The 12,518-nt window shown below is 37.9% G+C and overlaps 1 protein-coding gene across 2 annotated transcripts in view; it reads left to right on the forward strand.

The window, feature by feature from the left end:
* Positions 1 to 12,518, forward strand: part of LOC101602277 (syndecan binding protein) — a 39,403-nt gene that overhangs the window by 24,756 nt on the left and 2,129 nt on the right. For both annotated transcript variants that reach the window (XM_045144052.1, XM_045144051.1), the window contains exons 5-8: positions 6,803 to 6,961; positions 8,561 to 8,736; positions 10,948 to 11,119; positions 12,293 to 12,384. In XM_045144052.1, coding sequence (XP_044999987.1) covers positions 6,803 to 6,961; positions 8,561 to 8,736; positions 10,948 to 11,119; positions 12,293 to 12,384 — 599 coding nt within the window. The remainder of the gene's footprint in view (positions 1 to 6,802; positions 6,962 to 8,560; positions 8,737 to 10,947; positions 11,120 to 12,292; positions 12,385 to 12,518) is intronic.

Raw genomic sequence — 12,518 nt, forward strand, 5'->3', positions numbered from 1 at the left:
CACAGTGCAAGCCCAGCACCATCCAGTAGAGCATGGAAGGATGGATCTGGAGCTGATTGAGTAGTTTAATACCTGCCACCATCTGCTCTTTTAATTCTCTGTATTATGTCCACACTTCTACAGATATTTGAATTTCATATGACAACTGTCTACTTTCTTACAAAATGTAATTCTCTAGGTTGGTATTGTATATATGTAAGTACAGTGATTGAGATGGGGAGGTAATATGATGGAGAATGAAATTTCAAAGGGAAAAGTGTGGGTGGGGGAGGGAGGGTATTGCCATGGGATATTTTTTTTATCATCATGGAAAATGTTAATAAAAACTAAAAAAAAAAAAAAAAAACTTAAAAAAAGAAAAGAAAAGAAATGTAATTCTCTAGGCTGGGCATGGTGGCACATACCCTTAATCCTAAAACTCGGGAGGTAGAGGTAGTAGGCCACCCTGATACTACATAATGAATTCCAGGTCAGTCTGGTCTAGGGTGAAACTTTACCTTGAAAACAAAACAAAACAAAACAATACAGTTTTCCTTCATAAAAATCAAGGTTTTTAAAAATAGTCTTAAAAAAGCAAATAGCCCATAATGCATACTTGGGGCTTTAATAATCACTGTGATCTCTGTCACATATTCCTGTTGTTTACAACTTTAAAAAATAGGAAATTTTTCTTAATTTTAGGAGTGTACAAAGTCACTCTACTTCTGATTCAAGGGAAATGACTCACCCTTTCAGGAATGGTATAGCGTGGTGACAGTTGTCATGGTGCTTATGGTCATGATATTATTATATTATCAATTACCTTGTTAATATTCATATTTCCAGATGAAAATTTTTTTAATCTTAAAGACAAAAGTGAAACCTTACCCACAGTCCATTTGTAAAGGTAAAGGAATGTGTAGAGAAACAAAATAGTTAATTACTATAGGCAGAGAAAAGACAGTGATATGTGATCTTATTTTAGTAACTGGTTATGAGCCTTCCGTTAGTATTTCTGATTTTGTTTGCTTCATGTGTTGTGAATTCCTTGTTCCCTTTCCCTTGACTAGAACATCAGGTGGTCTTTTTTTCTTTTCTTTTTTTTTTTTAAATTTTTTAATTTATTTGTTTGAGAGCGACAGACACAGAGAGAAAGACAGATAGAGGGAGAGAGAGAGAATGGGCGCGCCAGGGCTTCCAGCCTCTGCAAACGAACTCCAGACGCGTGCGCCCCCTTGTGCATCTGGCTAACGTGGGACCTGGGGAACCGAGCCTCGAACTGGGGTCCTTAGGCTTCATAGGCAAGCGCTTAACCGCTAAGCCATCTCTCCAGCCCTGGTCTTTTTTTCTTTTTCACCATTTAGTACCTAGTAGATTAGAGGTATCTGAATGTTTAGGGCTATTGGTACCTTGCCTTGTCCATTTTATTATTTATTTATTTAGAAAGAGAGAGAATGGGCATGTCAGGGCCTCCAGCCACTGCAAATAAACTCCAGATGTATGGGCCACCTTGTGCATCTGGCTTATGTGGGTCCTGGGGAGTTGAACCCTAAGTCCTTTGGCTGGGTCCATTTTTAAACAGAATTTTGTTTTAATTATTAATTTGTTGCTGGAGATTTCTATTAATTCTTTCTACCCATTGAATACTTCATTTCATATGCAGTATTTTTCTTGTGTCTCTGATCTATCTGGTTCACCCAGATTTATTGAGATACAGTCTACACATTAAGATTATGTATACTCAAGGTGTACAGCATATATTGAAATGTGTGTATACTATGAAATCATTCTGATATCAAGCTAATATGCACAGCCACCACCTTATATAAATACATTTTTATTTGTAGTAAAAACACTAAGATCTGGTAAGAAATTTCAAGTGTACAGTATTAAAAGCTATGGTTATCATGCTATTCATGAGATCCCTAGAACTTAGTTTTATCATTGAAAGTTTCTGCACTTTGACCAACAGTTCCCCACCGTTCCTCTATCCCTTGGCCCCCTGTCTATCCCTGACACTGGCTACCGTACTCTGTTTCTGTGTGACTGTTAGATTCTACATAGCAAGGAGACCAGATGGTGTCTTTTTGTGTTTGGTTTGTTTCATTTAGCATAATGTTCTCCAGGTTTGTCCATATTGTTCAAATGTCAGTGGCTGAGTAATCAGAGCTTTGTCCTTTCATCTGTTGATAGACACTTGTTTCTAAGTCTTGGCCACTATGACCAGTGGTACAGAAAGCATGTTGGATATATTGATTTTATTTCTTTTGAATATATGTCCAGAAGAGGGACTCCTGGATTATATGGTAATACTTTTTATTTTTTATTTTATTTATTTATTGAGAGAGGGAGGGAAAGAGGGAGAGAGTGAGGGAAAGAAAGAGAATAAGCACACAAGAGCCTCTAGCCAGTGCAAATGAACTCCAGATGTATGTGCCATCTTGTACATTTGGCTTACATTGGTATTGGGGAATCACACCTGGTTCCTTAGGCTTTGCAAGGCAAGCACCTTAACTGCTAAATCATCTCTCCAGTCCTAAATTTACTTGTTTATTTATTTATTTGACAGAGAAAGAAGGAGGGAGGGAGGGAGGGAGAGAAAGAGAGAGAGAGAGAGAGAGAGAGAGAGAGAGAGAGAGAGAGAGAGAGAGAGAATATGAATGGGTGTGCCAGGTCCTCTAGCCACTGCAAAGAACTCCAGATGTATGCACTCCTTGTGTATCTGGCTAACTTAGGTAGTAGGGAATTGTACCTGAGTCCTATGGCTCCGTAGCAAATGCTTTAACCACTAAGCCATCCCTCCAGCCCAACTTTTCTTTATTTTATGAGAGTCTCTAGACTGTTTCTATAATGGTTGTAATAATTTACATTCAGTGTACAACAGTACACAAGTGTTTGCTTTCTCTGCACTCTTTCCAATACTTTTACCAACTGTCTTTTTGATAGTATTCACCTTAACAGATGTTATGTGGTAATCTCATTTTTGACTTTTGAATTTGCATTTCTAAATGATTTTTTGTTTCATTATTGAGAATTTTAATACATGAGCATACTGTAATTTGATTTCAGTCTCCTCCTAGTTGACCTTTTTTGTTCCCTTTCCCCTCCCCTATTCTGCTGAACACCCTCCTCTTCATCTTTCTTGTTTTGATATCTCATTCTTTTGGCCCTCCTCTATCATCTAGGTCCAGATGTTGATGATACAATATTGTATAGGTCTTAAGAAGGTAATACCACTCACTGAGAGGTCACTCCTGAATGCACCAGTCAGTGTATGGAGGATAGTGTCTTATATTATTCCTCCAAACTTTGTGACTCTTAGTTTCTTTCATCCCTTCTTCTACAATGTTCCCTAAGGCTTTATTTAGCAATGAGCTCTTAAATAGCCTTTTATTCTCAGCATACATGAGCTTTGTGTCTCCCAGTATTCACAGTAATCTCCAAAGAGAAGTTTCTGGTCAGTGGTGAGAGCAGCACTGATACTGTTTCTGCCACCTCCTCCATAATGTTCCTTGAGACCTGGCAGGTGTGATAGAGATGCCTCCTCCAGTGCTGAGCTCTCGAGTGTCTCTTTTTTCCAGCTTTTTCATCACTTTGACAAGTCTTAGATCTCCTCAGTAGTCACCACTATCCACAGTGATGGCTCCTCTAGGCACTTCCTGATGATTGATAATGTTGAGCATCCCTTTCATAAACCTATAGGCTGTTAGTATGGCTTCTTTAGAAAAATGTCTATTCAAGTATTTTTATTTTATATATTTTTTAAAATTTTTTATTTATTTATTTGAGAGCGACAGACACAGAGAGAAAGACAGAGGGAGAGAGAGAGAATGGGCGCGCCAAGGCTTCCAGCCTCTGCAAACGAACTCCAGACGCGTGCGCCCCCTTGTGCATCTGGCTAACGTGGGACCTGGGGAACCGAGCCTCGAACCGGGGTCCTTAGGCTTCACAGGCAAGCGCTTAACCGCTAAGCCATTTCTCCAGCCCAGTATTTTTATTTTAAAAACTAGGTTATTGGCTTTTTTTTTTTTTTTTTTTTTTGCTATTGAGTTTTGTGAATTCTTTATACACTCTGGATATTAACCCCTTATCAGATATGTGATTTTTAAATAATTTTGCTGAGGTTGCTTTCATTTTGCTACTTTTTAGTTTGATATAATCCTACTTACATGTTTTTGCTTTTTTTGTGATTCTGTATCAAAATAAAAATCAATATCAAGATAAATATCAAAGAGTTTTTTCTTCTGTTTGTGGTTTCATGCCTTATACTTGAGTCCTTAATCCTTTTGGAGGTAATTTGTGTGTATGGTCTAAGATGAACTCTAGTGTGGGTCTAATGTGTAGAGCTCCCAGTATCATTTATTAATGAGGCCATCCTTTCTAATTGTATATCTCTGGCAACTTTGTCAGAGATTTAGATGAAGGTAAATGTTGTCTGATCTTTTTTGGTGTTTCAGGGTAGGGTCTTGCTCTAGCCAAAGCTGACCTGGAATTCACTATGTAGTCTTAGTGTGGCCTCGAACTCAAAAGAGAGGGGCAGAGAAAGCATGATTGTGCTAGGGTCTCCTGCCATTGCAAACTATCTCCATATACAACGTTTTGTGCATCTGGCTTTATGTGGGTACTGAGGAAATCAAACCTGGGTTGTTAGGCTTTGTAAACAAGGTCCGTTTAACTGCTGAGCCATCTCTCTCTAACTCTTGATTTTCTTTAAATCCTTGACCATACTGAGCATTATGTGTAGTTGCTATTTTAAACTGTCTGGTAATTTTACAATCTATGTTATTCTGTAATCTTCTATTGACTGAATTTTCTGATTGTGTGTTACATTATCTTGCTTGTCACATGCCACATGGTTTTTAACTGTATGCTGGATATTGTGTATATATAAGTGGTAGGATTTGTTGAATTTCTTTAAATGTTAGTATTTGTTCTGGTAAGCAGTTAAGTTACCTGTGGATAAGCTTGATTTTTTTGAAGCTGGCTATTGTCAGATCAGGCCTGAAAAACTAGAATGTTTCCATGGTACCCACCAGGGGACCTTAGTGTTCTCTTGTTATTCCTAAGTGCTCCCTACTCTGGTTGTTAGGGGTGAATGTCTCTGCACCCTGTACAGTGTACTGGAACGTACAGTGCTCCCCAGCCTTGTGAAGCCTTACTTCATGCCACTTAGATTAATACTCAGCTTCAGACTGAGTAAGGGGATCCTATTTCAGACTTTAGGAACCTTCTTTGTGCAACCCTTTCCTTTCCAGACTCACTCTGTAAATTCTGGTTTCCTCCACCTTACCTCATAGTTGTCTCTTTAACCTAGTGGCATGGCAGTCTACTTGCTGTTATTTCACAGGTGGTTCTTCCTGGTGCTCTGTTGATGTCTAGTGTAGTTCATGTGTGTTTCTTCCATTAGACCATCAGCTCTAGAATCTTGGTAATTCTCAAGCACATGAATTACAACTGAGTCTTCATTTGCTTCTTAAGTTTCATTTTTATCCCATTGCCTACTTTCCTTTCAAAGTCTCATGTCTATAATTATTCCTTTCCTCAAGAATTTCTTTTGACATTGTGTTCCCATTACTTTCATGATAATTTCTAAGTGTAGATGTTTTTGTTGCTTCTGTTAGCATGTCAGTTTTAGAATGTGCTGTCAGGGTTACCATCAGGTCTCAGTAAATAAACACTTAACTCTGATGTTTTCATAGCTCATATTCTTGCCTGCTGTCACTCTGAACATCACAGTTTCACAGCTTTTGTCTTTATTTTTTCCATAACAAAAAGTAAATGTAAGTTATTCCATCATGGTATTAGTAAATTAAAAAAAAAAAAATCAGTTCTCGGGCTGCAGGGATGGCTTAGCAGTTAAGGTGTCTGCCTGCCAAAGCCAAAGGACCCAGGTTCAATTCCCCAGGACCCACGTTAGCCAGATGCACAAGAGGGTGCATGCATCTGGAGTTTGTTTGCAGTGGCTGGAGGCCCTGGCATGCCTATTCTCTCTCTCTCTTTCCCTCTATCTCTATCAAATAAACAAACAAACAAATAAACAAATACTTTTAAAAAACTCAGTTCTCTGCAAGAAAACGTGTAAAACTATCCTGTCTGCATCTTCATAATATGACTGAGAGGTAAATGCTGCTCTTTTTCATAGAGACTAAAAGCACAAGTTAGGGAGAATGTTTGAGATAAAGACAAACCAAGGGAGTTGTTTAATGACAATTATGCTCTGAGAAATGGTTCTTAAGTTAATGCCAACATTGTGTCTTACAAGACTGTTGTCACATGTTTACTCTTTTGTTAAGTGAGTTGCTGTTAGGCCACAGCTGCTGGTACCCGTGAGATGAGTTCTGTGGCACCAGAAGGCAGCAAGCATAGCAAGTCACTAAACCCGGATGATAATGGGAAGTAAATTACAGAAGGAATTGGTGAATAAAAACTAGTGTCGGCTTTGTAGAATTCCAATCTCATTAGGATAAAATGATTTATGCGGGCTGGAGAGATGGCTTAGTGGTTAAGCGCTTGCCTGTGAAGCCTAAGGACCCCGGTTCGAGGCTCGGTTCCCCAGGTCCCACGTTAGCCAGATGCACAAGGGGGCTCATGCATCTGGAGTTCGTTTGCAGAGGCTGGAAGCCCTGGCGTGCCCATTCTCTCTCTCTCCTCTATCTGTCTTTCTCTCTATCTGTCGCTCTCAAATAAATAAATAAAAATTAAAAAAAAAAGATTTATGGATTATTTTTTAGAAAACCATACTCAGTATGTTACAATTAATTTTGATTTTTTAAAAAATGAGAGTATTTGTAAATATTGACACATTATGTGTATTTGCCAACAGTTGGTAGCAAGACCTTCCAGTATGAATTACATGGTGGCACCTGTAACAGGTAATGACGTCGGAATTCGTAGGGCGGAAATTAAGCAAGGGATTCGTGAAGTCATTTTGTGTAAAGATCAAGATGGAAAAATTGGACTGAGGCTTAAGTCCATTGATAATGTAAGTATTTTTATACAAATTTGAATTTATTTAACTGGCTTAAAGAATTTTAAAGAATAACTAATATAATTAGAAATGAATTGTAGTGGTGCATCTATAATTGGGGTTATTATAAATCTACTAATTTAAATTTGTTCACTTGGGGATGCCCTGTTGTGAGGGAGCTTATTAAGCACATTATTTTGAATGATTTTTAAAAATAGTATTAACTGAAATACAGGTCACTTGTCTTACATATATTATAAGCTATAATAATAGCCTGTGTAATAGAAATCTTGGATTAAAATAGGCAGCACATGTGATAGTTAAAAATTGAAATGTGCATACTTTTAAGCCAAATGGTAATGATTTACTTTGTGAGATAGTTTTGCAGGATTGTTTTTTCTGTCTTTAACATTGGGTTTTGAAGGGCCACTTCCTGAGCAAGTTTCTTTATAATAGGGCAGCCAGAGTACTTAATATTATTACAATTACTTATCTTTTACCTTGTGACACTGAAGTCATGAAACAAGAACAGTTTAGAGTTGTAAGGGTTATAGTAGGTCTTTACCCAGTTTATAATTTTCATCATTACTGAATTCTGTGTAAGTCTTAGGTGTTGGCCTTTCCACATATAAAATAATTGTGCTCCAGTGCTTAAGTGAATGAGGCTGATTTTGGCAGGAACCCAGCCTTGCTGTGAGATGCTGAAGGCATCATGTGTGCCACGCTTTCACAGCTTAAGCAAGACACATTAGTGTGCTTGATTGGGAAGCCCTGACTTTACTGTTCTTGACCTTCCTCTCCTGTGAGTATTCTGTAGCAAAGATTCTCTTAATAGTCCCTTTTGCCCTGCTGTGGTTATCTTTGCCATGGTTTTATCCACTTGGCCAACGCACAGTGGTCCACTTAATGGGTTGCTACCTGTTTATGCCACTTGATGGGAGAAACAGGCCTAGGCTATAGAGAAGGTCTAACTTTGTAGATGGAGTTACATTTCCCTAGGTTTCTTCCTCTTCTTTTGTGTTTGTCTATATTTGGTTCAACAAGTATGTGTATCTCTGAGTTGTTAGTGGTACTTTTCTGTATATCATAATGGATCCTTTATAAGCGTTTTTGTTATGGTTTGTAACATGCTTATTATTTTAGCCTGTTTAATTCCTAATTTTACTTGATTATGCATAATCTAAGAACTGAATAAAGCAACCTTTCAGCTTGAAAGGTAGAATTATTACCTTAAACTAGCATTTTTCCTAAAGCTGTGAAAGAACTTAAAGAACTTTTAACATCGACTTGCCTTCCCCCTAATAATGATCATGTGCTAACACTTACTACTTGGCATTCTGTCACAAGTTGCCCTGTTCTTAAGTCTTTTTATTCTAAGGTGAAGAGGGGTCTGCTAGAGGTGTATCAGGTGGGTCATGACTGAAATTAAAAATTTTTTTTCTTGTTTTGGGGGTTACTGCCCTAATACATATTTCAGGTTTTTTATGGGGTAACAGTACATAATTATAGAGTATTTCTCGATTGTCTTTTTCTTATGTACTAAAAGAGATTCCTAACCAGCCATTTTAAAACTGTAACAGCAATAAATGACTAATTGTTTTCTCATTATTGTAGGGTGTATTTGTTCAGCTAGTTCAGGCTAATTCTCCAGCCTCATTGGTTGGTCTGAGGTTTGGTGACCAGGTGCTCCAGATCAATGGTGACAACTGTGCAGGCTGGAGCTCTGATAAGGCACACAAGGTACTCAAGCAGGCTTTTGGAGAGAAGATTACAATGACCATCCGCGACAGGTAAGCCATTACTCAATAGTACAAATAGAAATTCAAGTCGACTTTCCCATTTTATTGTGCTTCAAGATTCTGTAAATACAGCTTTTGGGGTTTTATTTATTTTTTTATTTTTTGAGATGATGATCAAATGTCGGGTGGTGTAGACTGTTCTGATATTTTTAAATATAATTCTGATTTTCATGTATACCTTATCTCATTTGTCCTGTGAGCAGACTTTCCTATCTTTATGTTTCTGGAAAATATATGCTAGGGCAATAACTGAGGCAGTGTGACATAAAGGTGGCCTCATGTTCCAACCTACTGCCTAACCATCCAGCCTAGGGTGTTCACATAGGCTTAGAGCAGACACAGAGCTTCCAAGAACTTGGGTAGTTTTGTAAATCAAATCTGCCCTCTGGGGAGGCTGTGCATTTCATTACTATGAGGATGAAAGTCTTTTAGCTATAATTTATAACTTAAACATTCTGTACAAGAAAAATGGGCCTCTGTTTATTGTTTTTCCTAGCCCTGATGAGTACTATATTACATTGTTAAAGATTTATTTTTATTTATTTATTAGAAACAGAGAGGGGGACAGAGATAAAGAGAGAATGGCACACCAGGGCCTCTAGCCACTGCAAATGAACTCCAGACGCATGTGCCACCATGTGCATCTGGCTTACATGGGACCTGGAGAATTAAACCTGGTCCTTAGACTTCACAGGCGTACTCCTTAACTGCTAAGCCATCTCTCCAGCCCTAAGCATTGGTTTATTATTTCTTTCTAAAACCTCTGATTTTTTTTTTTTTTTTTTCGAGGTAGGGTTTCACTCTAGCTCAGGCTGACCTAGAATTTACTATGTAATCTCAGGGTGGCCTTAAACTCATGGTGATCCTCCTACCTCTGCCTCCCAAGTGCTGGGATTAAAGGTGATGCCAGTATACTCGGCTTATCTGATTTTTATCTATGGCTATATTTTCAGTTTCTAAAATTTTAGAATTTAAAATTAACCATTTTAGGAATTTAATATACATTTTATTAAAAGTGATCAGTCATTTTTTACCTATGTCTAAGCAAAAAGAAAATAAAAATAAATCAAAGAGTAAGTTGGACAAATAGGAACGTTTGACTGTTATACATTTCATAGTGTATAACAATGATGGCAGAACAGTAGGAATTGCAGTCTTACAGTAACATGATGGCAGAACAGTAGGAAAGTGAGCAGTGTATAACCAACATGACAGCTCCTAAGGCTGTCTTTTTGCTATGGCTGTGGCCCTTCCTTCCATAGGGGTTTGAGGAACCTTCCACTACTTGTCTAAGCACTTGGGAGGCAGAGGCAGAAGGATCTAAAGTTTAAGGCTAGCCAGGGTTACAAAATAAAACTCTGTCTCAACCCCCCCAACATAATACTAAACATAAACTAAACTAACATAATACTAAAAATTTAAGAATAATAAAACCAGGGCAAAAAAGAATCTAAAATTTTCAAAATCAAGATATGAGCAGTAAATTTACTTTCTCTGGGAAGTTATGCTTCAGGAAATACTAAAAGTATTGAATGATGTATGTCCAAGGCATCTCATTGTTAACGTAAAAGTATAATGGGTCTGTTGCAGTCAGGTTCACATTGCTGGTAGAAATCACCCAACCAAGAGCAGCTTATGGGAAAAGAGGTTTATTTTTGGCTTACAGGCTTGAAGGGAAGCTCCACGATGGCAGGGGAAAATGATGGCATGAGCAGAGGGTGGAGATCACCCCCCCGGCAAGGTGGACAACAGGAACAGGAGAGTGTACCACACACTGGCATGGGGAAACTGGCTATAACACCCATAAGTCCACCCCCAACAATACACTGCCTCCAGAAGGTGTTAATTCCCAAATCTCTATCAGCTGGGAATCTAGCATTCAGAACACCTAAGTTTATGGGGGACACCTGAATCAAACCACCACAGTGTCTCTGGGAAAAAGGCTGTTGCTACACTGTATGAAGTACTGTTGTCTCTCATGCTTAAAGGAGAAGATCTTGAGAGCAAGTCAATCATATTTCAGTGGTTTAAAAAATTTTTCAAAGATACATGTGCATCCACAACCTCAGAGCCATAAGTTGTTCTTTTTAGAAGCATTTAGCACTTACTATATAATATCCAACGTAGTGGAATTTGTGGCATGTGAAATTCAATGGAATATGAAATTAAAATTTCAGTTGAACCCAATCATTATGTTTGCAGACCTTTTGAACGGACAATTACTATGCATAAGGATAGTAGTGGACATGTTGGTTTTATCTTCAAAAGTGGAAAAATAACATCCATAGTGAAAGATAGTTCTGCTGCCAGAAATGGTCTTCTTACTGAACATAACATCTGTGAAGTCAATGGACAGAATGTCATTGGATTGAAGGTCAGGAATGAACCTGTGCTTGTTTTTTTTTTTTTTTTTATTTTAGAAAATGCCTTTATTTTGATCAGTTGACTTTGAAAATATACCTATATTATATAGTATAGGATAGGAAGTGTGGGAGCTGAGGCTCTGGGCCAAAAGCTAACTTATGTTCTTGGGCCAGTCACAGGAATTCTTTAGGATGTTATCTGAAATTAGCCTAACTATACCAAGACAGGCTGGACTAAATGATCCCTAAAAGTCCCTTAGGTTAGAATTCTGTGGAAATGGGCAGGGAAATTTTTTTTTTTTTATTATGGGCATACTTAGTATGGATATGTCATGTGTTGGTACCATCCTTTTCCCGCTTCCCTGCCTCTATTCTGTTGCTGGCCCTCCTCAGTGTGGTTGCAGATATTCCCCATGGATGTGTGTTGTGAGAGCAGTAGTCAGTTATTGGGGGAGGTAATGCCTCTAGGCATGATGTGCAGGGAAATTTTTGATGACAATCTGAATAAATGGTTGTACAACTTTTTTCAGTCCTGGAATATAGGAAATGAATAATACTTTGGTACATATTAGTACTTTCATAGATTTTAGTTGTTTTTGTTTTATTTTTATTTATTTGAGAGCAACAGAGAGAGAGAGGGGTGGGGGGAAAGAGAGAGAATGGATGCATCAGGGCCTCCAGCCACTGCAAATGAACTCCAGATGCATGCACCATCTAGCTTATGTGGGTACTAGGGAATCGAGCCTCGAACCGGGGTCTTTAGGCTTCACAGGCAAGCGCTTAACCACTAAGCCATCTCTCCAGCCCCTTCATAAATTTTTTAAATCCATCATTCTTAATTATCTTAAGTGACTTAAAAAAGATTATTTCATAAGTTCTAGGATACAATTAACTATATATGGGAAAAATACTTATTTTGTAAACAAGGAAAAGATTTTACACAGTATATTCAACTCAGTTTATTTAGTGACTTGTTACCATCTGTAAAACTGTGTTCTGTAGAATCAAATTTGGTAAGGAAAACTAGGAATTGGAAATATCACTGATTGAGATTTGAGAGAGATTAGCAGAACAACAACATTTTTATTTTATGACTATTAACAGTTTTATTGTATTTATATGTTTATTAGAAGTCTAGTAAAATTTAATTTCCATTATATGTTTTCTTCATATGTTTTCATCAGGATTCCCAAATTGCAGATATACTGTCAACATCTGGGACTGTAGTTACCATTACCATCATGCCTGCTTTTATCTTTGAGCATATTATTAAACGGTAAGTGGATGAGTCTTCAATGTTACGCATGTAGTCATATGACACTGATACAAATTACTGAACTTTCTGCCTGCAGTTCCTCTGCTTCGCCAGTCATGGTGGTTCATGATGAAGAGTTCTTGCCTGTAGGATGT

This window comes from Jaculus jaculus, chromosome 2 (assembly GCF_020740685.1).
Source record: "Jaculus jaculus isolate mJacJac1 chromosome 2, mJacJac1.mat.Y.cur, whole genome shotgun sequence".
In the NCBI taxonomy this organism is placed as follows: Eukaryota; Metazoa; Chordata; class Mammalia; order Rodentia; family Dipodidae; genus Jaculus; species Jaculus jaculus.